At 35.8% G+C, this 27,441-nt stretch overlaps 1 protein-coding gene across 1 annotated transcript in view; it reads left to right on the top strand.

The window, feature by feature from the left end:
- Positions 1 to 27,441, top strand: part of CSMD3 (CUB and Sushi multiple domains 3) — a 1,619,578-nt gene that overhangs the window by 703,482 nt on the left and 888,655 nt on the right. The window contains exon 7 of the mRNA XM_082258441.1: positions 15,709 to 16,008. Within this exon, the coding sequence (XP_082114567.1) occupies positions 15,709 to 16,008 (300 nt within the window). The remainder of the gene's footprint in view (positions 1 to 15,708; positions 16,009 to 27,441) is intronic.

Here is a 27,441-nt window from a genome sequence, read left to right as displayed (position 1 = left end):
AATTATCTGATCGCTATTTTGCACATGTAGACCACAGCTGCACATTCATTCCAATGTCCGAGCAAGCACCCTAATTACCAAGGCCTCTTATCCTGGCCACAAATGAGATTATATGTGGAGCTTCTGTTTTTTTCATTAGTAACTTATGTTTCTACACTTGTCATATAATACATTTGGATTCCGTCTCACTAAAAAAGAGGACTAGAATTCTGAAAAAGGGATAATATTCTACATTACTGGCAGTGTGAATCAATCTAAAAATAGGTTAAGGAGACATACTGTATCTGGAGTGGTGTTCCTTCACTTTAACATTTATAAATAGACTATACGTGGGCTTTTTAGCTATTATAAATTTGCTTTTACACAAAACCGATTTTTATCAGACCCTATTCTGAGTAATGAAAGTTCAGGCTACAAAACTTAACATGACCACATGAATCAGTATACATGACAACGATTCAAATGGTTTTGCTAGGTTCTTCAGCAAAACTTAACTTTCATTTTAAGGATAATTACAATATATACTGTTTCCCAGTATTACGTATAACAATGTAGAATACATAGACATCAAAGGTTTGTATACCTAAAGTAAGTTAATTCTAACCTCCCCCCCAAATATGTATGTACTGTTTTTCGCTCCATTTTATGTACGAAGGAAGCCATTTATTCAGGACCTCAAGCATATCTGCTGTTTTCCATTTTAATTGAATAATGTGTGTGTGTGTGTGTGTGTGTGTGTGTGTGTGTGTGTGTGTGTTTGTGTGTGTGTATGTGTGTGGACACTGCATTTCTGGCTAGCCTGAAAAATAAAAATGAACAAATAAGGACTGAGAAGCTGCAATATATTGTATTACATTTGAGCTATTAGATTTAGTTATCCTAAGGGTACTTTTTTCAGCAGCTGGGCTGCAATATATAATAAATATCATAGCATGTAAAATAGAAATATATTTTAGATGTCAAACTCATTAATTGGAGTTATCTGCTTTCATTTAAAGCCACTACAAACACATTTTGTTATCTAACCACACCTACATTAACCACTTGCCGACCAGCCACTGAATCTATATGGTGGCAGGTCGGCAGGTTCCCGTGAATCACGCACACCCACTCACCAGCAGGGGAACTGATCCACAGGGCCGGTGGCTGCAATTGTCGCTGGGCACCCGCCATTGCTCCCTGTGAAGAGAGAATGGCGTTCTGCTATTGTAAACACAGCAGACCATTGTTCTCTCAGCTATCAACACAGAGCACCTGTGTTCCTCCTATTTAGGATCACAGGTCTTTGTGTTGATTTCACAAGCCCTTCTCCCCACAGTTAGGCTTCTTTCACACGGTCGCTCCAATTTTTTCTTCCGCTCCGGCACTTTTTTTTTTCTTTTCACGGACACGGATGACACTTGTGTCATCCGCTCCGTATGTCCGCATATCATCCCATCCATTTGCTGATGATATACGGACATAATGTATGTCTATGGGATTGCGGATGTCAGCGGATGACACCGCTGACATCCGATTTTGCGTCCATTCTGTTTTTTAAATGGAAGAAAAAATAGGTTTCTGTTCTGTTCCAAAAAATGGAACAGAACTGAAAGGAGGAAAATCGGATGTCAGCGGATGACCATCCGCAATCCCATTGACATGCATTATGTCCATTTTTCATCCGCAAAAAAATGGGATGAAATACGGACATGAAAAGCGCCCGTGTGAAAGGGGCCTTAGAAAACTTTTATTGGGAATGTTATATAGCAGAAAGTGAAAAATATTGTTTTGTTTTTTTTTTCAGAATTGTTGTTCTTTTTTTGTTTATAGTGCAAAAAATAAAAATCACAGAGGTGATCGAATACTACAAAAAGAAAGCTCTATTTTGTAAAAAAAAGGATATCAATTTTATTTGGGTACATCATTGCACGACTGCGCAAATGTCCAGTAAATTATCGCAGTGCCAAATTGGAAAAAATAGCCTGGTCATTGAGGGGGAAAATCTTCCGGTCCAGAAGTGGTTAACAATGTATTATATGCCATTGAAAACATTAACACATAGCCAGACACATGCAATCAATGTGACTGCTTGCAAGCCATATAGTTAAAACCTCTAAATAATAACTTGCACATGTAGTTATTTGGAGTCTTCATTAACATGTACATATATTCTCCAACATTGTCCAGTGAGCATTTTAATTTTTTCAAAATGATGGGCCATTTCTCTTCTTTTTTCTGCTTACATAAAAAAATGGTAATGATAAGCTCACCTGGTGTGCTTGCTTTATTCAGGCATTAGTTATCTCAGATATTTGCTCTATACATTTGTTGTATACATTTGTTGTAAATAATCCCATATAATGTTTTGTTTATTGGAACCAAAATCTCAGAAATTTAAGGGGGAGGAATAAGCTTTCAAATCCATGTGTTATTTTTTTAAATCTATAGGTTTAAGTAATGCAACATACAACAACTGACCAACATGGCTTGATAATTTATTCAAGTTGTATTTCTTTGGTAACAATTAAAGGTTACAAATATGACAAAGGTATTGAATTTTACTTATTCCATAATATTTACATGATTATTATTATTAACCACTTAAGCCCCGGAAGATTTTACCCCCTTCCTGACCAGGGCCTATTTTGCGATTCGGCACTGCGTGACTTTAACGGACAATTGCGCGGTCATGTGACACTGTACCTAAACGAATTTGACGTCCTTTTTTTCCCACAAACAGAGCTTTCTTTTGGTGGTATTTGATCACCTGTGCAATTTTTACTTTTTGCGCTATAAACAAAAAAAGAGCGTAAATTTTGCAAAAAATGACAATATTTTTCCATTTTTTTATATGAAATTCCCCAAAAAATGTAAAAATCTATTTTTTTTTAACATTTTAGGCCAATTTGTTTTATGCTACATATGTTTGGTAAAAAAATCGCAAAAAGCGTATTTTGATTGGTTTGCGCAAAAGTTATTACGTTTACTAACTAAGGGAAAGATTTTTTTCTATTTTGTTTGTTTTTTTTAACGCGTAATGGTGGCGATCTGCAATTTTTTTTGCGGTACTGCGACATTGCGACGGACAGATCGGACCTTTGACTGACATTTTTGACACTTTAGGGGTTACCAGTGACATTACTACAGTAATCAGTGCTATACATATGCACTGTTACTGTAAAATGACACTGGCACTGAAGGGGTTAACTTTTTTGAGAGGGAGGGGTTATGTGTGTCCCTAGGGGCGTGATTCTAACTGTGATTGGCTGTGGCTTGAGGTGTATGAACAGTGATCAACGGTCCTACATAGTTGAACCGTATGATCACTATTCATACACAGGGGAGAATAACAGGCGGCTTGTTTACATTAGCCGCCTGCCTTTCTCCTGCTCTAACGGACGATCGCAAGTGACCGGCGGACATCGGGTCCGCCAGTCACACGCGTGGGGGGTCCGTGACCGCGCGGGAGCACTCGTCCCCTAGACCCTCACAGGCTAGCGACGTAGCCCTACGTTGCTTTGCCTGTGAGGGGCTGACTGCTGACGTAAATCATCGTGCGGCGGTCGGCAAGCGGTTAAAGCAGATGGCTTTACACTACAGGTGATACAGATAGGCACATGAAAGCATACACATAACAAAGATGTACTTTACTTGCAAAAAATAAAAAATAAAGTAAAAGATTTTTGTTTTGTTTTTGTTTTTGTAAATTCAGGTATATGTTAGATACAAATATATATGTATCATTTATTTCATGAAATATATTTTATTTTGAATAAAAGGGAATGTTTGTGATGACATATATTAGCAATTCTTTAAAAACATCCAAACATGACCCATAAGAACATCAAATTACCAAAAATGACAGGTGTCCTGTTGTCAAATAAAGGAGCACTTTGAAAGTTATAGCTACAGTATATGAATATTAGCATAATATAGAAGAAATACATATTCATTTTAGATGTTATAATATTTGTGACATGCTCTAACTGCAGAAAGGCTTAATTATACAAATTTTACTAAGCCCCCATTCACATTAGGTCGCTCCGACTTAGAGGGCGACCTGTGAAGTCGCGTGCAGCGCGACTTCGGTGCGACTTGCATGGACTTCATAACATGAATGTCTATGCAAATTGCCTCCAGGTCGCCTCGAAGTAGTACAGGACCCTTTTTCTAAGTCGGAGCGACTTGTGTCGCTCCTATTAGAACGGCTCCTGTACTACACAGTGGGAGCGTGAGGACCGCGACTTGTCAGGCTGACAAGTCGCCTGACAAGTCGGATCAATGTGAATGGAGTCTAAGGGTACAACATTCTAGCAAACCTTTTGTTTTTAAATAGGCAATCCTATTGATATTTGTTATTTATTTTCATAATAACTTGACTAGATGTGTGTCTCAGACTCTGAATATCTGAACTGGTGAGACTTAAGTAAATCAGCAGCCTTTTCCAGTGGAGATAAAGACAATGGTGGGGTTATAATAAATTTGCTATAAAGAACATTATATTGTTATCTAGGCTTTGGGGTGGATTTCCTAAAGGCAAACAGACTGTGCACTTTGGAAGCATAAGCGAACTCTGGAAGTACATTTGCTCTAGAGTTTAGTAAATATGGGGAAGTTAGTAAATGATGGGAAGCTCTGCTGACTTCCATCATCTAGTCATGTGCAAGCAAAACTACAGTTTTATTTTTACTTGTCTGTAAATGGGCATTCTTTGCAAAGTGAAGGTTTGCCTTTTTTACTAAGCTCTGAAGCAACTGCAATTACAAAGTGCATAGTTTTATTGCCTTTAGTAAATCCACCCCCATGTTTCTTTTCTGAATGGTATTTTTAAACTTCTACTCTATAAATATATACAGAAATAATAACATTTTTTGTGTTGCAGAATTTATTCAGAAGCTATTTAAATAATATTAAACAATGGATAAATATAGACATTATTATTGCTTTTTAAACTTATTTTAAGGCAAATGAATAGCATATTTTGTATATACTTTATTGTATTTTTGGCTTAAAAATATATTTATAAAGGCATATAAAATTCATATACTGATTACTATTATTCCATGAAAGTTTCCACTTCCATTCATTATTTATTCAGACCCAAAGAGGGAAGATAATAACATTTTTTTAAACATTTACAATTAGTTGGCTTATTTGATTGAAAAGAGAACAACTAAGCTGATTTTTACAAGGCTAACTTTTAACCATTAATAGGCAACCCTGTCATTTAGAAAATATTTATGAAGAAAATATTTTTATACCAATCCAGAGATTGTGTTTGAAAAAATCAAACCAAAAGGAACATTATTATTTTCTTGAATCTGACTGAATCTTTAAAGTGGTAGTATCCCCCGAGTACAAAAAAAAAATAAATAAAAAACCCTGCAAGACAATGGCATAATGTGCTAGTATGCATTGCACAGTAGCATATTATGAAATACTTACCTTAGAACTAAGCCCCTACATGGTAACCCGGACAACGCTAAAGGAGCTGTCATGATTCCTCTGCATCTCTTCTCGGTTCGGCGGCTCCAGCACTGTGAGTGCCCAGGGCGGCGATGATGTCACTCCTGCGCATTTGCGCGGGAGCTCACTTTCTGGCAAGGAGCCGACAAGGAGCTCTGAAGGTCCGCCGGACCTTCAGAGTCCATGCGCCGCTGCTGTCAGCAGCTGCATGCAGGGTGAAAATCTCCTAAATCGTGCAGGTTTAGAAGATATTAATTTTACCTACAAGTAAGCCTTATTATAGGCTTACCTGTAGGTAAAAGCTAAAAAGCGGAGTATACTACCGCTTTAAGACTACCAGATCAATATTCCAATGTAAATACATATTTTAGTACAGTTTTGCCTTAATGTCCATCTACCTGCACAATTCATTTTAAACTGCTTGAGAAGCTTGGGAAAGGTTGCTTTAATTCAGTTATAGTTCAGTGAGAGCTGCCATTATGTGACTGGTTTTGCCATCATTATCCCATCTTTACTACTTGATACACCATTGACTGGAACAAGAATTGGCATATCAAGTGCAATGATAGGAATTAGAGGGGGTATGTCAAATCCTGACTGAAATCCACAAAATTACAAAATCTGAATTTAGCTTACAAGTCTATTGAAGTCTATGGGGGGGGGGAGTAAATCTTGATACTCAGTTCTGCCCATTTTTCAAGGCCAGTAGAAAAGCCATTGCCTAATCAAGCTGTGAATCTGGGTACTGTTATGGAGGACATTTAATACAGCAAATGAATAAATAAATAAATACATAAAACACTGTACATCAGAGAGAGGGTGATTTTAATGCAACTTTAAGGGCAACATGAAAAATACACCAATTTTTCTTTTTAGTTATATGCTTGGGAGATGCTTTAAAGCTATATGTGGTGTTACCAATTCTACAGACGGCATCAGCTACACCCTTTTTTTGCAGCGCAAATCTTGGATCTGTAATTGATTTTTTAACTTTTCAATTTAGCTTGGCTTAAATACAGCAAAAGCAGCACATCAATCTGATTCATTTAAACTTGAAAAATACTTTTTAGATAGTTTTGGGTGTAAATGATTTATTTTTGAAGCAGTAATAGGCCTGTATTGACTGCTGGAAGTAGCAGGCATAGCAGATCTAAAAGATATAGGTAAGTTTATCTATACATTTTTTTTAAGAAATAAAGAATACTAAGACACTTTAAAACCATAACCCCAAACTCCCGAAATTACCTCCCATCTCCTGCATCCCCTATTTATACCAGAAAATTCTGAATTTAGACTTCAGGCCTGTGTTTTGTAGAAATCACTATACATCACTTCTGGACAGTATATGAGCACTAGAATAGTCAGTAAAAAGAAAGAGACAAGGCAGTAAAATTGCAATAAATAATTATTGTGTATTATCATTGGAGTTGATTTACTAAAACTGGAGAGTGCACAATCTGGTGCAGCTTTTCATGGTAGCCAATCAGCTGATTGGTTCCTATGCAGAGCTTCACCAGATTTTACAAGTTTTAGTAAATCAACCCCAAAGAGACAATAGGCATGAGTATTATTTAATGGCTAGACAGTATGTAATCAGTTCGGTTAGACCAAAATAAGAGAGGGAGGGACCTGGCAAGTTATTCTTAAAATAATATTAAAGATACTACCTACATTCCTATATCTCTTTAGAGTTTTGCCCACATCTGTACCATTGTATTTATTACATGTCATACAACATAGAGTTATAACTTTTGTCTAATGGCCATTTTTGTGTAATGGCAGATCCCACATCCCTAAATCCACTCTTTATCTTTCTGAACTTTGTCTAGAAGTGCCTAAACTATCTACCTACAACTATGCAGCACGCCTTGCTCCCCTCCCTAATTACCATGTGGATAAGGGAACACCACTATGGGTAGCTATTGAATCTGTTGATTGTGATCCTAGTTCTGTGGCCAATATGCTATGGCTTTATCCAGTTGATTGAACCTTTATTCTTAACCACATCACAAAACATGTCTTGTCTATCTGGGACAGATTCAAAACCACCTATGGCTTTTAATTACCTCACAACCTACTTCTTTCCTTCCCCAGAAATCTTTCATTCTATCCAACCTGGGATTCCTCTGGCTCCTTCCATTCAGAGTCCACTACAAACCTTATTCCGTTATATAAGCTAGTTTCCACAACTTCAATCAACCCCTTTCCCACACTCTGCACAACTTACGGACTCCTGGGTTGAAGATATTCAGATATTTACAAATTAAAAATTTCTATATTCCATACCTCAAAACGGGGTTAATTACTGACCAGATGTCACAGTTTGAATGTATATGTAAAAGTGACCCTCATATTAGATGACTTATATTGATTCTCTACAAACAGCCGAGTGTTAAACCTGATGCTGGGCCTCCATCATATGTCGCTAAATGGGAGCAGGATCTAGGGCACACACTTGATATTGCAAATTGGCCTGGTATCTGGACAACAACCAAATCTTCATTGCCGCCTAATGTTCTAGCGGTAGAAACAAATTAGAAGGTCCCTACCCGCTGTAGTCCCAGGTCCCAGATAGAATTGCAATATACGTTCCCAATTATTTTGTGGCTGTTCAGGCACACACCTCCATGTGTGGCAGGCTTTGTAGCCCCAAACTTTTGGAAGGCCATTTTTAACATAGCTTCAAAGGCACTTGAGACTACCATTCAGCCAGGCCCAGCCACGGCCCTGCTAAACCTAAAACTGAATGAGGTGACACAGAAACAATTCTGTCCCTCCTAAAGCTCTTAACAGCTCCTAAACAAACAATCGCTAAAGTCTGGAAATCCCCATTCTTGATTGTAGCTGAAACTAAGCATAGGATGAATAAGGCCCAAATTGATGCTAAGCTGGAAACCATTGAAAATGACAAGATTCGAAAATTTGAGAAAGTCTGGCTGCCTTGGATTAAGCATTGTTTACCTTCAGATTTTGATGATGCCATATTAATGCCCTGATAATTCCTTCTGTTTTTCCTTACCCTTTGCTATCTCGAAAAATTAGAATTGTGCTTCCTCGTCAGGAGTTCTCTCCCACTCTTACCTGATTTCCTACCCCTTCTCACTTATTTTTTCAGGTAGGGTTATCTTCGGGTTTTTCTGCAAATTACCTTTCCACTCTATACCCACCTCCACTTCCCCCTAATCTCTCTTTATTTTCCTTTTTCTCTCCTCTCTATCCTTTTTTGCTTCCACAGTCATTACCATCCTCATTATTTATACAGATTTTTGTCTGTTTCATATGCAATAACCCACACCAGCTTCTTCATTATAGAGAGCCATACCTAAAGTACTAATAAGCTGATTTGTACTCACAGGCATCCTCCATCCTTGATTATTGCTCACATCTTCCAAATTTTTATGACTGGATGCCTCCTTATCCTCCTTTATAATCATATACCTGCTGGTTGTTGCTTGTGTTCATATTTTATGTTCAAAACCAATAAATATCCTTGACAAGAAATACTATTAAAGAGTGTCATGTGAAAGACAATAGCCACAAATAATGTAGAGTGGCTGGACAGTGTGCAAGCAGATTGATTAGGCCACAATAGAAGAGGGAGAGTTGAAATAAGTTTTATCTTGAATTAAAAAATAGAGTGTATTTTTTGAGAGACAATAGCCATGATTATTGTACAGTGGCTGGACAGTGCGGCTCAAGATGGCAGTGGGCATCAACTGACATCTGGGGTTGCAAAAAAAAAAAAGAAAAGCTACACTATTATACTAAATTCCTCCAAACTCTTTGTGCTACAACCCCACCCATATATAATCTATTCAAATTGTCCTTACTTGAATTGTCCCAAAGTGGCAGATTTCCATCCCCCTTATTTATTTGTTTTTTATTTATGTATGTATATTGTTTTTCTGTATTTTTTGTTATTGATGCCTTGGTTAGACTGCACACAGTCAGGAACATCTGGAATTCCTATTCTTTGCCAACATAATCTTTATCCTCCCAGACACGGGGCGTCCAGTTGCATTCTTTTATATCTATTTATTTTATTATAGTCAGTGCACTGAATGTATAGCTGCAGGAGGAAAACCTATAGCCAAAGGTTGACATAAAGCTGCTCTTTGTTTTCTGCACTTCACTGCATACCTGTGCATACCTGTGCAGTGAATAGTGTGTGCATCAAAAATCCTACATATTTACCCCTCTAATGCCATAGCTTGCTTTTATTAAAAAGATTAAAAGCAGTCGTAAAGTGAGAGGCAGAAGGTTATGCAGAGCAAAGCAGTGATTGGGCTGCGCTATCTTGGTTTGGGGCATGTCTGACTTTTCTATATCAGAGGGACAATGTTATTTCTATATCAGAGTGGCATCAGCCACAGCATGTTCAGGAAGGAGTGGAGTGACTGACAAAATCTTTCTCCTTTTCCCCTCTTAGGTTCAGAGCAGCCAGTTGTCTGCAAGTGCTACTAATGTGCTCTGTACCTCCTCCTCTTCTTCTGCTAATATTTTCTCCTCAAATTGGAGGAATTGTTTGAACATACTATTCCTATATTAGTCATGTGCAATCATTTCTCCATTCAGATATTGAGTAAGGATGATCGAACTTTTGAAAAGTTCGGTTCGACCAGAACACCCGAATTTTCAAAAAGTTCGGTTCGGATTTCAGAACCCCATTGAAATCAATGGGACCCCAACTTCGGTAATCAAAAAACACAATTTTTAAGCCCTAAAACCCAATAAATGCCCCTAAAAAGTGCCTAAGGTTCTGGGTCATGCCCCTTTAACTATTAATCACAAAAAAAGTTCTTAAAAATTGTCATTTTTGATAAAAAAGCCAATTATTGAAAAAATTAAAAAAAAAAGAGATTTTTTTATTTTTACTTTGGATTTAGTATCTGGGGGGTATAAAAGGTGTGCACGTGAAGTTTCAGCTCTGTAGCATGTCCAGAACCATGAAAAAAAAAGATAATTTTTCAGTAGAACAGGGATGTGGGTCGGGACCCTCCTTTAACTTTAACACCTATATGATCTTTTTTCTGGTTCTGGACATGCTACAGAGCTGAAACTTCACAGGTACACCTTTTAGACCCCCCCCCCCCCCAGACACAAAATCACACAAAAAAAGTTCTTAAAAATTGTCATTTTTGATAAAAAAGACAATTATTGAAAGAGATTTTTTTTTATTTTTACTTTGGATTTCAGATCTGGGGGGTCTAAAAAGTGTACATGTGAAGTTTCAGCTCTGTAGCATGTCCAGAACCATAAAAAAAAGATTGTTTGTATTAGAAAACTTTCTGACAGGGGGTTGGCTTCGCTGCTGTAACACCTTGCCGGTTTAATAGAAGGCATTTTTTTGAGTTCTTTGCAGTCAGGAAAAGCATCTGAACTTGTGTATAGTGGTACTGTGCACAAGTTCTGATGTTTTGCCTGCCTCCAAAAAACCCCAACAAATGCCAGCAAAAACACACCTGGGCATTTTTTTTTGACGCTAGAGTTTTTTTGGCATTTTTTTGGGTTCTTTTGAGGCAGGCAAAACATCTGAACATGTGTATAGGGGGTATATATACACATATATGTCTGAATATATACCCCTAGACATATATAGGTGTGATAGTAGCAGAAATATATTACTGTAAATGATTTCATTAGCGCAAGCATTTATTTCTGCTACTATCACACCTATATATGTCTAGGGTATATATTCAGACATATATGTCTATATATACCCCCTATACACATGTTCAGATGTCATGTCTGACATCAAACATGTCCTCAAAAAAGCACTGGCAGTGGCAGCCCCTGCAGCATAAAAAATGCTTGGCTGGTGAGAAGCCATATGGGTGTGCCGAAGCTATTCAGAGAAATTATCATTTCTCTATAGCGGTCACCCTGCTATGGAAGGGTTTTGTCACCCTGCCATAGCAGTCACTGCCAGTTAACCCTACACTACACTACGGTCCCTTTACACTTAACACTTTCCCTACAGAAACTCAATTTTTGAAGCTAACTTAAGTGTAAAGGAGCACTCCAACTACACTAGATATCCCTTTCCTCACACTAAAAATAGCTAAATGACACTTTTAAAGTAAAATGAACAGAACTGCTTCCACTCTCTTCCATGTCCAGTATAACAATGCTAGGAATATGGCGGGGGCGATCTTATATACTGGGGGGCGTATTCACTAATGATTGGTCTAGGGACCCCCTAGTCACTCCAATCACATTCCTAGCATCCTCCTGTCCCCTCAATTGGCTTTTGCTAATGGTTCTGGTCCAATCACCGGCTTTTAAATCCCATTTCCTGAAGCATTGCATTTTGGGCGGTTCTGGTTGCCGAATTCTGAACTTTTTGGGCAAAAAGTTCTAAATTCGGCCAAACCTCGAACACCCAACCGATGGTCGACCCGAACCGTTCGATCATCCCTAATATTGAGGGATAGGATAGGAAGATGGCACCATTAGACACTAGAGGGAGAAAAGGGTTCAGCCATATATCAGTCAGGGGACATCAGGTAGAGAGCAGAAAGAATTAGTAAAGATTTATCAGCTAGAACTTACTGTGAAATTAACTACATAAATGTGTGTGGGAGGATTATGAGGTGGCAGATCATCTGTGGATGCCACCAATAAGAGAGAAGGAAATCTCTAAGGATGAGGCAGGACAGCAACAAGAGAGGATTTTGTTCAGGGGCAGCTAGCAGCAGACTGGTGGGAATAGCCATCCCATTCAATCTGGCACAACTGCACACAGGTACAGGCTACTGCTATTTTCAGAGGACTTTCGTTTTATCTGCTTCTGAAGTGAGGAAAAAAAAATCCAGCTCATGGAATCAGCCTCCTGTGTGTTTATTGCCTTTGTTACACCATAGTGGCAGGTACCAGGCTGTTATTACGCTGCCTAGAAAGTCATCTTTGCCATCCACCAGTTTATGGAACCTAATGTGTCTGTGTCTTTGCACCATACTGTCAATGGTGAGGTACACATGACCATGGATATGTGGTCCAGTAAACAAGGGCAGACATACTAAATTTCCTTCAAAGTACACTGTGTCAGTCTAGAGGCTGGGAAAGATGCAGGATAGGGCACACCATTGGATGAGGTGGCATTGCCACATGTCCTATTCAGTGCAGTTGTGTTAGTGGAGTCACTTGTACCCCTTAATCCTCACTAGACTTATCCTCCAACTCCCTGGAACCAGAACCCCTTCCTAAGTGTCCAAAGTTGCCATTCAATGTTGCAGATTGTATGCTTGGGGGAAAGGAGCCAAATGAGGTCAGTGCTTCCAGAAGCTCTCCAGACCCAGGCCAAAAGGTGGCTAATCGTCAACAATTTTCAGTCAGGCAAGGTTGTGTGTGACAGCTTTAATACTCTGGCCACATCCTAAATAGAAGTTAATATTGTTAGATACAGTGATAGTAAAGAAAATACATAGCCAAATATATAAAAAGATAAATTAAATGTTCTCTCACATGACTAGGCAATGCAAGAACTGCACAATAGTCTCCCAGGCAGACATAGGGGGAAATAGGGGTGGCAGGGTCTGACAACTGTGAAGGAGAAACAGACCCTGTAGGACAATAGTACCATAATGGTATACAAAATCAAAGTAAATACCAAACCTAATATATATTCCCTAACTTATTCAATCAGTTTTCTAAATATTGGCTTGCTACTTACAAAAGAAAGAGAGAGAGAGAGAGAGAGAGAGAGAGAGAGAGAGAGAGAGAAAGGGATGAATATGAGGTACACCACTCATCTGAGGTGGAGTTTTGATACTCCCTCTTCAAGATTCACTTTTTAGGATAACAAAAAACAACTCAAGAAAAACACAGAACCAAAAACAAAACCCCTATATCCCCCTATCATAATCACTAGGCAAGCCCAGATTATCAAGTAGCTCTGTTATCCAAATATGTACACTATCATTAGGAAGAGTGACTGCCAGTTCACATTTGTGCGATGCGGGAACACTGCGAATATGCAGCATGATCCCGCATCGCATCCGCACCTCTGGCAGTTCACACTGCCACATGCGATACACAGGGGGTGTCAATTAAAAGTTAACGACACCCCCAGTTGCGATCGCATATCGCAGTGCGATCTGCAAGTTTGCATAAAATCGGATCACACTAGTGTGAACCACTATGCAATCTGATTCTGCTGCGGATAAAAAATAGCCTCATGTGTGAGTTTAGTGCGGATGCAGTGCAAATTCAGCCATACAAAGTGTATGGCTGAAATTTGCACCGCACATGAGATCGCATGTAATTTAGGAGCAGTGCGCTCTGAATTAAATGCGATCCCCACGATTGCACAAATGTGAACCGGGGCTTAATGTCTGATTTTCAAGAATCCAACCACAAAACTGACATTATACACATTTATGGGTACCCCAATGTGGTGATTATCCAGTAGCTACCCTTTTCTCCTGGAAATGGCTTGTGCACTAAGATTTCAACATCTAGGAAGGTAAAACACCAATAGTCACTCTGCATATTAAATTTAAAACTGATTGCAATATTTAAATCTCCATTCCTTCCTTGTGAGTCATTTTCCTGTGAGTTTATTTCCAGGGACAATAGGGGAAGGCCTGTCAGCAAAATCAATAAAAATTGTATACACATTTTTTGAGTATTTGGGAAGATGGTAGAGGTTTAAGGTGCACCTGGGGTGAGAGTGTGCAGTGTTTTGGGTGAACAGTGTTTTTAGATATTATTTTTTTTTTATAATATAACATTTTTATTAAAAAGTTTGTTACATAACAGGGAAAAGAAAATAACATACTCTGGACACCATATGAGACCAAAATTAAAATAGCATACAAAATAAACACAAAGCTACATGAGGTCTAAAGCAGGTCCAGTAAAGCTACACTTGTCAATATCTATCCTGACATATAAAAATTAGATAAAACTATCTGATGAAGTGATCATCTTTATGCTGGCAGAATACAGCAAAAAGAGTGCTCAGGGATAATACTGGACCCTAAATAGAAGACCTTTATCCATTTAATAAGCTCACAGAATATCCAGGAAACAAAAAACAATGTTGAAGAAAAAGGCTGGCTTCTAGTGATTCTCAAATGTGTTATCTGCTCTTCTGTATTGCTAGACCACTTTATAAGGCATCCTCTGACAGTCTGTTGCATCATTCAGTTGACCGTCCATTGGGTACAGCCCAAAAGAAAATGAATTATACATATATGAATTAACTTAAAAATAGCTCATTATTTTGTTTTATGTATTCCATTTTTACATTTACAGTAAAAATATTAGTTCTATAGTACTTGCAATACAAGCCTTTAAAACTAATATATTTACCTTGTCAGTCTTATATTATGCTATATTAGATTAATGTAGAAATGGTTTACTATTGAAACAGTAGTGTCAATTCACTAAGCTATTATTTTGACAGTGCTTGTTATTTTAGATCACATTATTTTTCTAATCAATGCTTAATTCATAACACAAATATTATGTGGGTTTAGTAATATACGTTTTTTTCATGAAATTGTTATTTAACTAGTGCAAGCCTCTTTTTTATTAATCATTTTATTTTATATATTATTTTTTCTTTATATCAAATAGTTACATTTTGTGCTTACCCAAATAGAGATATCATATAACTCACAAATAGTTCCAGTCAAAGATTAGCATTTTTAGAGGTAATAATAATCTGTGACATATGAAAATACCACCACATTTTAAAATAAAAAATACATAAAATATCAGGTGATCTTTGCATTAAAAACTTTAGTGAAATAAACTTAGTAAACACAACACAATTCAGCATTTATTAGGGTTTGTGAATAGATCCATATGTTCCTGGTATATCACATGTTGACAGTAATTTGTACATAGTTAATACAAGGGCTGTATGTAGTAGTTTCAAAATTCTCGATGCAGTATTTTGTTTTTAAATGTAAGCCATTAACATTTTTTGGCAATTGCTTTTTAATACTATAACTGTAACAGTGTAATGCTTATAAGTTTATACATCATGCTTGACAAGCATGTTACAGTAAATACATATTTAACAGCAATATAAAGTTCAAACAGAGTGTTTTTAGAAGCACATTTAACACTTAGTTGATGATATTTCGTAGATTCATAATAGTTGTAGTTGTCATATTGTCTCCATGTCATATATCTTCATAAAAATATAGTTTAAGACATTTTATTATGAAAAAAAATATATATAGTATTCAGGAAAATGCAACATTCAAAAGAAAAAGTTAGCATCCAGTGCCACTATGTGTCCCACAGGTTTCAGCAAAACAACTGCTACTACCACCGGTGAGTTGGAGGAGCAAATTGAGGCTACTCCTGGTGCTGTAACACTTGCTCTCACATCTGCTGATGTTACTGTATCCTGTTTAACTGCTACCCCCAACAAAAGCCATACAGAAGATATCCTGGTCCAAGCCGTTGAACATGTTTTGGAATCAAGCATAATCATGGACCTACAGTCTTCACCAACAGCACAAACACAAAGCTTACGAAGACGGCCAAGAAATTCTGTACAGATAGAAAGAACTAAAGAGCTTGCAGGTGTTTCTCATAGAGGTATCTATGCTATTTTATTGTGACCCTTTTAAAAAGCCATTTATTAAGGCCATGGTCACTTATGTTTGTCATATCATGGCTAAAAGTATCAAAACGTTTTTTCTTTAAATTAACACTTTCAAGATGTAAAACATTGGAATATTGCACCATAAAACCATCCCCAGGAATGAAACGGGGTTCAAAAAGTTTCAAAAGTAATATAATCTAAATAAATAATTCCAAAGCAGATATGTCATAGCATGAAATGACAAGACAATCACTGACAATGGCCATAAACATGAATTTAATCATGATGTACATATTTTATTTTAAGGTCTGTTTTGGAAGAGATGTTTGCATCGAAAATGCATTCTTCCTCACTAATTATATTGAATCATTTTCTTATTGAGCATTGTCCTAATTTTGTACTATTCTTTCTTGAAACTTTTAGGATACTGCAAACTTAATTTACAGGTAAAATATTGGCATTGTCCTTTTAAATATGAAGCACACACATTTATATTTGGGATGCAGCTGAACTATGGAGATTTTTTTTGTGAAATAAATGCCCATCCATATAAAAGAAGAAGTTGTTGTTTAATATTTACTTTTAACTTTGCTGTGTGTTGAAAATTAAGAAAAATTATGAAAACATTTTACAATTCTATATGGGGCTTAGATCCCTGGCAAATCATTGTTTTTGTTTAACAATTAGAAAAATAAAGTTGAGCAAATAAGCGAAATATAAAAATACCATTTCCATTTTTAGAATGAAGACATTCATTTTTGCACTTCATTTTCACAGTACAGCAAATTCTATATAGTTTATGACAATTAAAAAAAATAAATGTTTATCTGTTCTAGTGATATACATCATAATTTATAATGATACATAAAGCATCTTCTTTTCTTTTTAAATTTTAAAATAAGCAAATTTTTCTATCAATTTCAACTGAAACTTATTTTTTCAACCCCTTTCATAAATATCAATTGGACTCTTAGCCATCATATGGGACAAGCAACTAATTTAAAAAAAAGATACTTTACATGTACAATGTATATATATATGTATATCTATATACATATAGAGATATGTAGATAGATAGATAGATTTGGGTGAGCAGATCTCTATTTAGGTAATCAGATTTGTATTATTACACCCCTTTTGTTATATATATATATATTAATCTTAAAGCAATTTTCTAATTAGATCATTTAAAATGTTTTCACCAGGTCATGAATACATGATTACTTTTCCTGTGACTAATATGACTAATGTAGCAGAAATTCGGGTTGAAGCAAGCTGCTTTAAATTTGTTCATGCAAAGAGCAGTTTCAAGAGTTCATCTTCTAAATTACTTAAGTTATAAAAGTACAGATGGAGATTATGAAAGGTTTCCACTTCTGGTTACTTGGCAACTGGCAGCATACACAATTAATAACAAACACAACAAATTATAAATATATATATATATATATATATATATATATATATATATATATATATATATATATATATATATGTGTGTGTGTGTGTGTGTGTGTGTGTATAATGTTTACTGAATGTAAAATGTAGATTACAAGCTACACAGAATCCTGAAAGTACATTTTTATGTAGTTAGGTGATGGAAACTAACGTATGTATGGGCAAAATTAGCTTTTTCAGTTTAAGATACTATTAAACTGTCACTTAGGGCCCGAAACTTGGTTATCTGGTTTGCAGTACTAGAAGGTTGTGAGAGTTGTTAAAAATAGATCTGTAGTCTCAAAAGATAAAGATGTGAATATATTTCTTTATTGCACTCTACTAAATACTTTTAGTAACTATTATGTGTCAACTGTCCTACGTGAGATAGGTTGTTGTCTTACTTTCTTTCAAGGAATGCACATTTTGATTTAAAATATTATTATTATTAATATTAGTATTATTATTAATAATATTATTTGTAGAAGTTCTACAACAATACAACTAAACTCAGCTCTGGAACATTTATATTTAAATTACATACTCGTATCCACTGAATTAAAAACACAATACTTTTTGTTGAAGAATGGTAATGTAATTGTATTTTTTGTAGTGATAGTTTTTGTATTTTTAGGGACAATTTTAAGTGAAGATGTTGAAACCAAATATTTATTTAGCAAATGGCCACTTTCTATTCATATAATACAAATATGAGTAGTACATTACAATTTCCACCTGCAAAATTTGCATTTAATATGCACATAGAATAATCATTAAGACAGTGTGTACTGGTAATAATAATAATCTACATAAAGATCCATGAATGACCAGCTTTAGAATCAACCACCAAGCTTACATTTAAAATTGGGTTTGTGTTACTTTGCAAGGATTTTTTTTCTTAGCTTAGGTAATGAGGTGAAGCTCTGCTGACTTCCATCATCCAATTGTGTGCAGGAAAAAATACTCTTTTTTAATTTTCCTTGCACATGATTGGTTATTATTTGGCCACATTCACAAAAGTAGTAAAAATTCCTTTAAAAAGAGAACTGCTTATTAGCCTAAATAAACCTTTATAGTCTGTAGTACAAATTAGAATAATTAACCTCCATATTCTTTATTACATATTGACATAATTCACTATGTGTAGGAAGATTCAAGATTTTATTCTCAATTTTTATATTGAAAGTATTAAAGTGTACAAAATAAAGATTTGAGTTTTTATTCTACCTTTATAGCTGTACTAAATACATAGAACCATGACTAAATCAAATAAAGAGTTAAAGCAGAATTAAACCTATCTATTTAACAGTTTAAAACAGTTTAAAAAAAAACAGTTACATTCCGGACGCATGCTGGGAATATAACTGTCACATTGGTTTACCAAACTGTCCAACCACAAAATGGCTGGTGAAACTGAGGAAAATATGGAAGCTTTCTTGGCTGAAAAGCATAGGAGGATTTAATTCCACTTTAACGTAAATTCCACACTCTCTGGTGTGTAGCCCAGGTTGGATGGGGCAACTGGTGGCGAGTAACTCTTAAGGCCTGGCTAGTAGCTCAGGACTTGAACTTTTGTGCCCTGGTGTAGCCTATCTATTAAAATACTAAATTTCTTCCCAAAATCTTCACTCTGTAGTGCTGCTTGAGCCCCACAGCCTTTGAGATGAAAACAGACAAGTTAGATTATCTCCCTTCTGCACACATGTACTGCAGCCCCATGAATGTCTTTGAATGAGCTATTTTCATAATGGTCCCAAGCTGTCTGGTGGGAAGAGGACTAAAAACTAGTAAAAGACTCCAAAGTGCAACCACTCAAGTGTGAGTACACTGTTACCTTTAAAGAAAAAACAAAAACAAACTACATACATAAACCCTTACCCACCACAATGCATGACTTGAAACGAAAATACATTTTGTATTTAATGTATGTGAAACATTTGTCTATATCTGGTTAAGCACCTACATCTGCAGACACATGTAACCAGTAAATAATTCAATGTTCCACATTGCCAGGCAATATAATATGAAAATGTAAACCAACAAACTATCCAAATGCATATGCATTTATTAAATATAAATTTCTTATTTCCAAAATACTGTATGTGTGAAAACATGTTAAGCAATGACATTAGTCCACAGCCACGTGCATCGAAAAAAATAAGAATAAAAAGTCTCTTAATAATAATAATGCATGTTCATTAATATTTTCCATTAATTTGTGTAAAAAAAATGTTGTGATCTTCTTTTAAACATATATGTGCATGTCTCCACTTCCTATTGCCATGTGCCCATCACCACTATGCCAAAACTCTCACCTTATAGATAGATCCAATATGCAATAGGACTAATGCACTTTTACCTTTAAGCTAGATTTACTGTGCCAAGGGTTAAGCTCTTCTTCCCTTACCACAGGCAATCTCAATCCATCTTCCAGAATCTCCCAAAAAAAGTGTGCAGGAAGCTCAAAAAAGGATAATCCAAACATTGCTCTCCATATATAAGACTATTTTTTTTTTGTTTTTTTGTTTCAATGTTTCGATTAAGGTTTTTCAAGAAATGCATGTTACAAACATGTAAGTAAATCATATACATACTTTGGGTATATAAAGGTACAAGATACATATATTATGAGTATTACAAAGGCTATTCAAGGTACGTTCAAAAAGAAGATATCTAGTTAAGGTTAGACGGGCTTCAGGAGTATTTATACAATAAAGATATGCTTTTGTGTATATCGCCCAGATGGACACCGCTTTTGGGAACATACTGTGTCCGATTTAGGGCCTATGTGAGAAATGTATTTAGGTGTTGATAATTGTGTTGTAGCCCTTCAATTATACTGTCAGGCAGAGAAAATAATATAGAAATATCAGATATGACTGCCATTTCCATGTTGTCTACTCATGCCTAATAATTAGCAACTGAAAGTAAAAAAAAATTAAAGTCAAAATCTGATATCTCCTTTCAACAAAGGTGTTGAAAGTCTCCAAAGTATAAATGTCAGTAGTGAAGGTGTAAGAGGGGAGGAAATAGAGTAAGGTGGGATGCTCTCTGTCTACCAAATGTATATGCATCTCATGTGATTAGATTTCATTAGAATCTGTTTGTGGTATCCTGTTCAATGAGTTGGAGTATATCAACCAAGGGGTCCAAGTGTTTAAGAATTTGTTGCATTTGTCTCTGGCATTGGCAATTAGCTCTTACATTTCAGCTGTGTGATGCACATATTGGGTCCAATCTGAGAGTGATGGTTGTGTATTTGTCCTCCAGTGTAGTGGAATGCAGTGCTTAGCTGCATTTAGGAGATGTATAAGCAAGGATTTGCAATAGGTGAATTGGGGAAGTGATGAGTGATGAAGTAAGTATTGTGCTAGATTATAGTCTAGATTGCAGGTGGTAATTTTGTTGATTGTTTACCAGAAAGGTTGTATAAGTGTGCATGACCACCAGATGTGGAATAGGGATCCTTGTTCCAGACCACATCTCCAGCATAAAGGGGAAAACCCAGGGAGAGAATTTACCGAGTTGAGAATTAATCCGGTACCAACTTGTTAGCAGTTTATATCCTGTTTCCTGGATTGTTACATTCATTGAGCCTTTGTGAATATGGGATAGCATGGTAACCCATTCATATAAGACTATTTTTAGAAAAAATGTAACCCAATAAAATTAAATCTCAACTTTTATAATGCAATATACTGGTGCATAACAGGATACAGGCAAATATATATACAAATTGGCTCAAAGAAAATGGCAGCCTGTAGACTTCCAGTGAAGTTGTAGGCTCCTCCCAACTACTGTAGTTGCATCACAGAGTCACTTAACTTTATGGGATAACCTGAGTGCACTCAGGCAAGGGGGAAAGAGCCAAATTGTTCTTTAAATTCTACTTAAAGATATGTTTAAGTATGTTGAACCAACATTTTAGGTCCTTCCTGCTATGCTTCGTAGTTGTATATCTTTTGCCAATTAATTAGTTGGCAGTACAAGTCAAAATATGTCTGGCTACTATTAGTCTAGTCTTCCCACAACTTTACAAAGTCATTTATTATTATTATTTATCAGAAACACAAAAAAAACTGCTGCACTAGTAATATGTGCAGTGCAAACAAGCTTAAGATGCTATCCAATTATCTGGCATATTGCTCATTAACATTGCAGTATCCTTTATTGTACAGTGTTTAATTAAGCAGAACATGATACCGTATCACCATTACTTATTGTCACATCATTCCATGCACTAACTACAACATTATGGCTTAATGTTTAAAATCATCTTGCTGTTAAGTGGAAGACATTGCATTTCTATTAAGCAGCAGTGAATAATTTTCCCAGAATTCACTTAGCCCTTCTTTGATCCGCAAGCAAAATGACTGATGAGCATTTAAGAAGGAAGGAGACACAGATAATATTGAATTTCCTGTGCAATAATATTAGTAATTGCTAAAGATGGATTTTTTTTTTCGGTGAATGTTTAAAGATCTAAGTCTGACAGATTTGTAGTCTTTGATATAAAAGTTAATTCAGAACTTTTGATTGTTGAATACTTTTTGTCTGATAGGGTGAATGTATTATTGTACCAAAGCCTTAGCCAAACACTGAAGTGGCATTAAACCCAAAAACAAACATTTACTATATTGTAGCTTACCAACTTTTAATGTGATGGCTAAAGTATTTTTATTTTTTAAGGCTTTTTTTCCCCTTTATTGTCACCTGCCAATCTAGCCAGTATCATACTTCCTGTTTTAGGAAGTCTCCACTCTGGATGGAGAAGCAATGGAGACACCTTTGAACAACATTTTAAAACTAGAGAAAGGGTAGTGTTTGATACACTAACAAATTTAGATGGACTTGACAAACAACTTAAAGCAAGTTTTACACTTTTTAAGCAGTTACAGCAACTGTTTTTTTTTTTCTTTTTTTTACATTTGGGATAAAGGTTTTAGATAAATTAATTTAACTTGACCATTGCAAACACTCTGATCAGTGTTAGATCCACCCCAATGGTTTGTCTCAACCCTCTAACTGTAACGATTGCTGGACACCTTGGTCTATTAAAGGTAGTTGAAAGTCAAAAAACTTACTAGCAGGATCATCAGTTGAATATAAAGGAAAAGCCTTAAAAAAGAATACTATTGCAATCACCACTTCTAAAAGTTGGTAAGCCACAATATGAAACATTTTGGGGTTTAATATCACTTTAATAATAACAACATGGTACATTTTGTTCATGCACTTAACACTTCACAGAAATAACTTTACAGCACTGCATTTTCCCCTGAGGAAGCTACAAAAGTGGTGAAACATGCTGGGAGTTGGTTTGGAGTGCAACAATCGTACAAACCAATTTAGCGCAATTTAAAAATAATAAAAAAAAAAACAATGAAGAAAACACAAGAAAGGCAGACTTTCAGTGAAGTATAGGGTGCAAGAAATCAGAAATGGAGAATTGTCAAAATAAAAAGATATAAAAACAGTACTACAATAAGAAATAATAATCCAAAAGACCTAGTAGTGGGGTGAAGCATAGAAATGGAAAGAAAATAATTAGGATGAGAAATAGTTACAAGCTGTGAAAAAACAATGAATATAAGAGGATGAATACATGACAGGAGTTAAGTTATATAAAAGAAAGCTTCCATAAAAAGGGATTGTAGGAAACCAAACCGCTATATGAATCAAAGAGATCTTTGCATAGCAGCAGAAAAAATGATTAGGTGTAACACAACAAACTCTCTCTCTCTTTCTCTCTCATATATATATATATACATATACATATATATATATATATATATATATATATATATATATATATATATATATATATATATATATATATATATGTATATATATAAAATGCATTTCAGGTGCATTAAAGGTATGCAGTCCTACAGTACTTTTTCTTAAGAAAGAGGCCACAGCCTAGGTAGAAAAACCTGTCCCCAGTCAACATTTGAAAGGACCCCAGACACACCCCCTGCTGAGTCAGAGAGCTCTCTAAAAGCTATAGGTGTGAGTTCTGCAGAAAGACCATTGCTTACCCAGAGAAAGCAAGGGTGCTTTCTAGGCTTTTAAAATAAAAGCGTTTGCACACCTTTTTTTAATGTACCTGGGATGTATTTATCTGAATCATATTAAAGATTTGACAGGGCTTTACTATTTATGTAGAGGAAGAAGTATGTTAACTCTGCATTTAATTGTATTCAGTGATTCCTAAAAAGGTCATGATTTAGAGCAAGGCCATTCGATTCAATGTGGTTATTAGCCATTAAAGTCCAGCAGTATTTTTCTCTTGCAGGTTAAAATTACCTCCAGGGATATAATGAGGTCATTGGTCAGGGGGAAAAGTGAAGGCCTCATTTTGTAAAGCTGCCCTGTGAGACAGCATTTCATCAATATGGCTCATTATATCCACCGTTAATTGGTTATATATTTATCCCATTTACATTCTCTTTACATCTTGTTGCACTTACAAAATATGTCATATACAAAAGGCATATCACTTAGCATTTTTTTTTTTAAACAGGGCTTCCAACGCTCACCATGCTATTAAAAATTTGTCTAGTTGGTTATACATTTATGAGTTTGAAAGAATTTCATAAAAATGAAAAATGTGGATAGAGCTACTCAATTTGAACTTATTCGGGCACCATCCCCATCTTAGTTTCACTCTCACCGTCATCAGAAGCTAACGTATATTTATGACAGGCATATGATATGTAAATATAAATATCACAGTCAAGCATTACTATCTCAAAAGTTTTATTTTTTTCTTTAAAAATGGTATAGTTGATTCCAAGGCATACCTTGATAAAGATGTTTTAGTGTTAAAGGGTTCATATGTGTGCGCCATTCCGTGTAATAAATGATAGTTCATGTAGTTCATCAGTAAATGCTTATCTCCAGCAGGCAAAGTGTATTGTGATCAAGTCTTTCTACAAGTAGATATATTCTATATAAATGTAATACTGTTCTTTTTTTTTTTTATTTACTAGAAAGATTTTGGGTATAGCATTCACCAGTCAATTTGCTAGCTTTAGGGTACTCGACTGTAGCCCCTAACAGCTCCTAACATCTGCAAGGGGTCCAATGTTCAGTATATAGTATGTAGTGCTACAGAGGTTGGTCAAAGACTTCTGACGCACTGCTGAAAGTAATCAGAGACCAGTGAGATCCTAGAGGTTTGGTTAAAGTTATGATGCGGGAGACTGTAAGACTCTTGGGATAAATTAAATGAGACTGCTCAAGATCACTACCATTATAGCTTCTTTACCAATCAATACTTTCTCTGCTGGCTGCTGGGGATGACAAGCTGCATCTTAAGTACCAGTTGGCACATGCAATCTTTGGATGTGCAATATGTATGCTACACAAACTATTGTATATAGCACTACACAGGCACTGGTAAAGTATGCACAAGTTGACTGCAAAATTATCTTTTATTTCACAAATTACAACAGAGATATTTGCTTTCAGTGTGAATGTTCTGTCATACACAGTTATAATGGGGAACAATATTCTAAAAGCCATTCAAATCTACTTCAATATTCCTTTTGAGACTATTAAGTCAGGATGACTTTTAAAGTTTTTAAAGTTGAACAATTGAGAGGAATGAACAGTGATCACCCAGTTTCTGGGAACCTTCACTGCTTTAGAGCTAGTATACTAATACCCTTTAATATTGAACATCAGTGATGTGACATCAGATTTTTCAGCTTCACATGATGTCTTAGTGACCAAAAACCTTCCCTAACAAGGACACCAGCAGCAATAAAAAAGAAAGATATACTCTTCTTTTCTCACTCCAATAAAAAGTGTGTGTATCCCTGTCTACTGTGTGTCTCCTTAGCAGAGATTCCTTTACTTCCTTTCTTTGTGACCACAGCAAAAATGAGAGTTCAAATGACCCTGTCACCAATGTCAAAATGCAGGTAAAAGCACAGAAAAAGCACTGTACATGCGGTCCCAGGTTATAAACAAGATAGGAACTGTAGGTTTGTTCTTAAGTCGAATTTGTTTGTAAGTCAGAACAGGTACATTTTTTTAAGTGTAGCTCCAGCGAAAAGAATAATTTGTAATTTTTTTGGATAGCATAGGGAAGGGTTAACACCCCTGTACCATTTGTTTTTCTGTCTGTGCCCCTGTTCAGAAGATTTCACCTTACTTTATGTCCCTATTTTGGATTTTGAAAATTTTGGGTTGTTGTGGAAACAAGGATTGGTGATAAAGCTTCAGTGGAGACACCTTTTTCCCATGAGAACTCTTACAGGAGTGAATTTCCCTTCCTGGGGGTAGATTTCCCCTCACTTCCGGTTGCTTCTCTCTGTTTTTAAGTAGGAATCGTTTGTAAGTTGGATGTTTGTAACACGGGGACCGCCTGTATGTATAATGCTTTTTTGTAGCATTTTCCTCCCCATGAACATGTTTTAATGTATTTGCATTTTGTCCATGAACTTACTAGAAACTTCTCAAAAAGAATCAATTCCCTTATACACCCTCCTCCCTCCCACATCATAGCCCTCTCCTCTTCTATCTAATTACTGTGAGATGTCAGTGATAAAACTTTCTTTCTTTAAACCCAAAAAAATATTTTGCCTGGTTTTGACCTGAACTTACAAAAAAAACAAACAAACAACAGAAGTGGTAAAAAAATGTGAAAATATCAAACAAACTAGCTTGGTGGTTAACATTAACATGAAAGATAGACAATCAGATAATAAGAGAACTAAAACTTTTATAAGGTGTTTAAAAAAAAATGGTCTCTAGTGATGTAACAAAAAATAATGTGCCTGATATGAGATAAAAAATACCAAGGGGTTTATTTAATAAACAGTGCAAAGTGCCATAGCTTTATAAAAAGTAACCCTTACCAACAAACTATTTTATTCATCTTTTTACAGTACTTTACTAAAATCTGATTGGTTGCAATGAGCTACTGAACATTACCCTTAGTCATTGCATGGTGTGCTTTTTCAATAAATAGCTTTTTACATATTTAACTTGTATTGGCTAATTAACAATTACCATACATTGAAAATTGCAAAATTAGCTCGTTGGATTGATATATTAAATCCTAAGGTACCTCATCCCTAATCAGGATAGAGAGAGTATAAATGTCCTTTAACATTGTTGTTCATTTTTGTTTGTCCCGTTGTTGGGAAATCTATGTAAACAATAAAGTAAAACATTTTTGTGTTGTATTGGTTGACAAACGGTACCCTTTAAAATCCCAACCCACGCCCCAATGTTCGATACTCTCTCTATACATTGAAAATTAAATAAATGATTCATTCATATATATAATTTGTCTTAAATAGATCATATTATAATGTAGATTTTGAGATTTAAACTAAACTCCAGACAAACAGCTAAATACACAGATATATTACAATTATTGGAGCTGCTTTATCTGTACCAAGGTTTGAGGTTTACACAGATGGAGGGCAGGGGAGGAGACCTGATTTTTCTCTTCTGCAATTTAGTAGCACTTAAAGATCTATCAGGGTAGGAGATGTGATTGTTCTTGGTTGCAGTTCAGGTTCACTAACAGGTCTCCTCCTTTCCTCAGCCCATGACTGGACAGTGAAAGGAGGAGCAATGGGCTGATTAGCTCATCTATAGGTCTCTCTGCACTTTGCTCCTATCAGAATGCTTCTTGCCAAACATGAACTGATTTGCTCCTTGTTCTGCTCCCCCTGTTACGAGTCAAAGCTCTGTTGTACAAGGACTAAATGAGGATGATACCAGGTTATAATCCAGTACTGCTCGCTTTAAAGAAAATGCATTTATGGGTGTATTAGTGAATGCAGAGTTGAATTCATGTGTGTATTTTATATCCGCTTGGAGCTTTAATTCCTATACATAATGAACAATGCAAAGGACTTCTTGCATTAATTCTGTTTAATTGTGATTAGACTTCTGTTGGTTCATTTTGATTTTAAATAGTACATGATATAGTTCTTGACATACAGAGGAAAAAGAGATATTAC

The sequence above is a fragment of the Pelophylax lessonae genome (genome assembly GCF_965119305.1).
Source record: "Pelophylax lessonae genome assembly, chromosome: 5".
NCBI classification, from domain to species: Eukaryota; Metazoa; Chordata; class Amphibia; order Anura; family Ranidae; genus Pelophylax; species Pelophylax lessonae.
The sequence above is the reverse complement of the archived record's forward strand: the minus strand, read 5'-3'. Positions and strand labels throughout refer to the sequence as shown.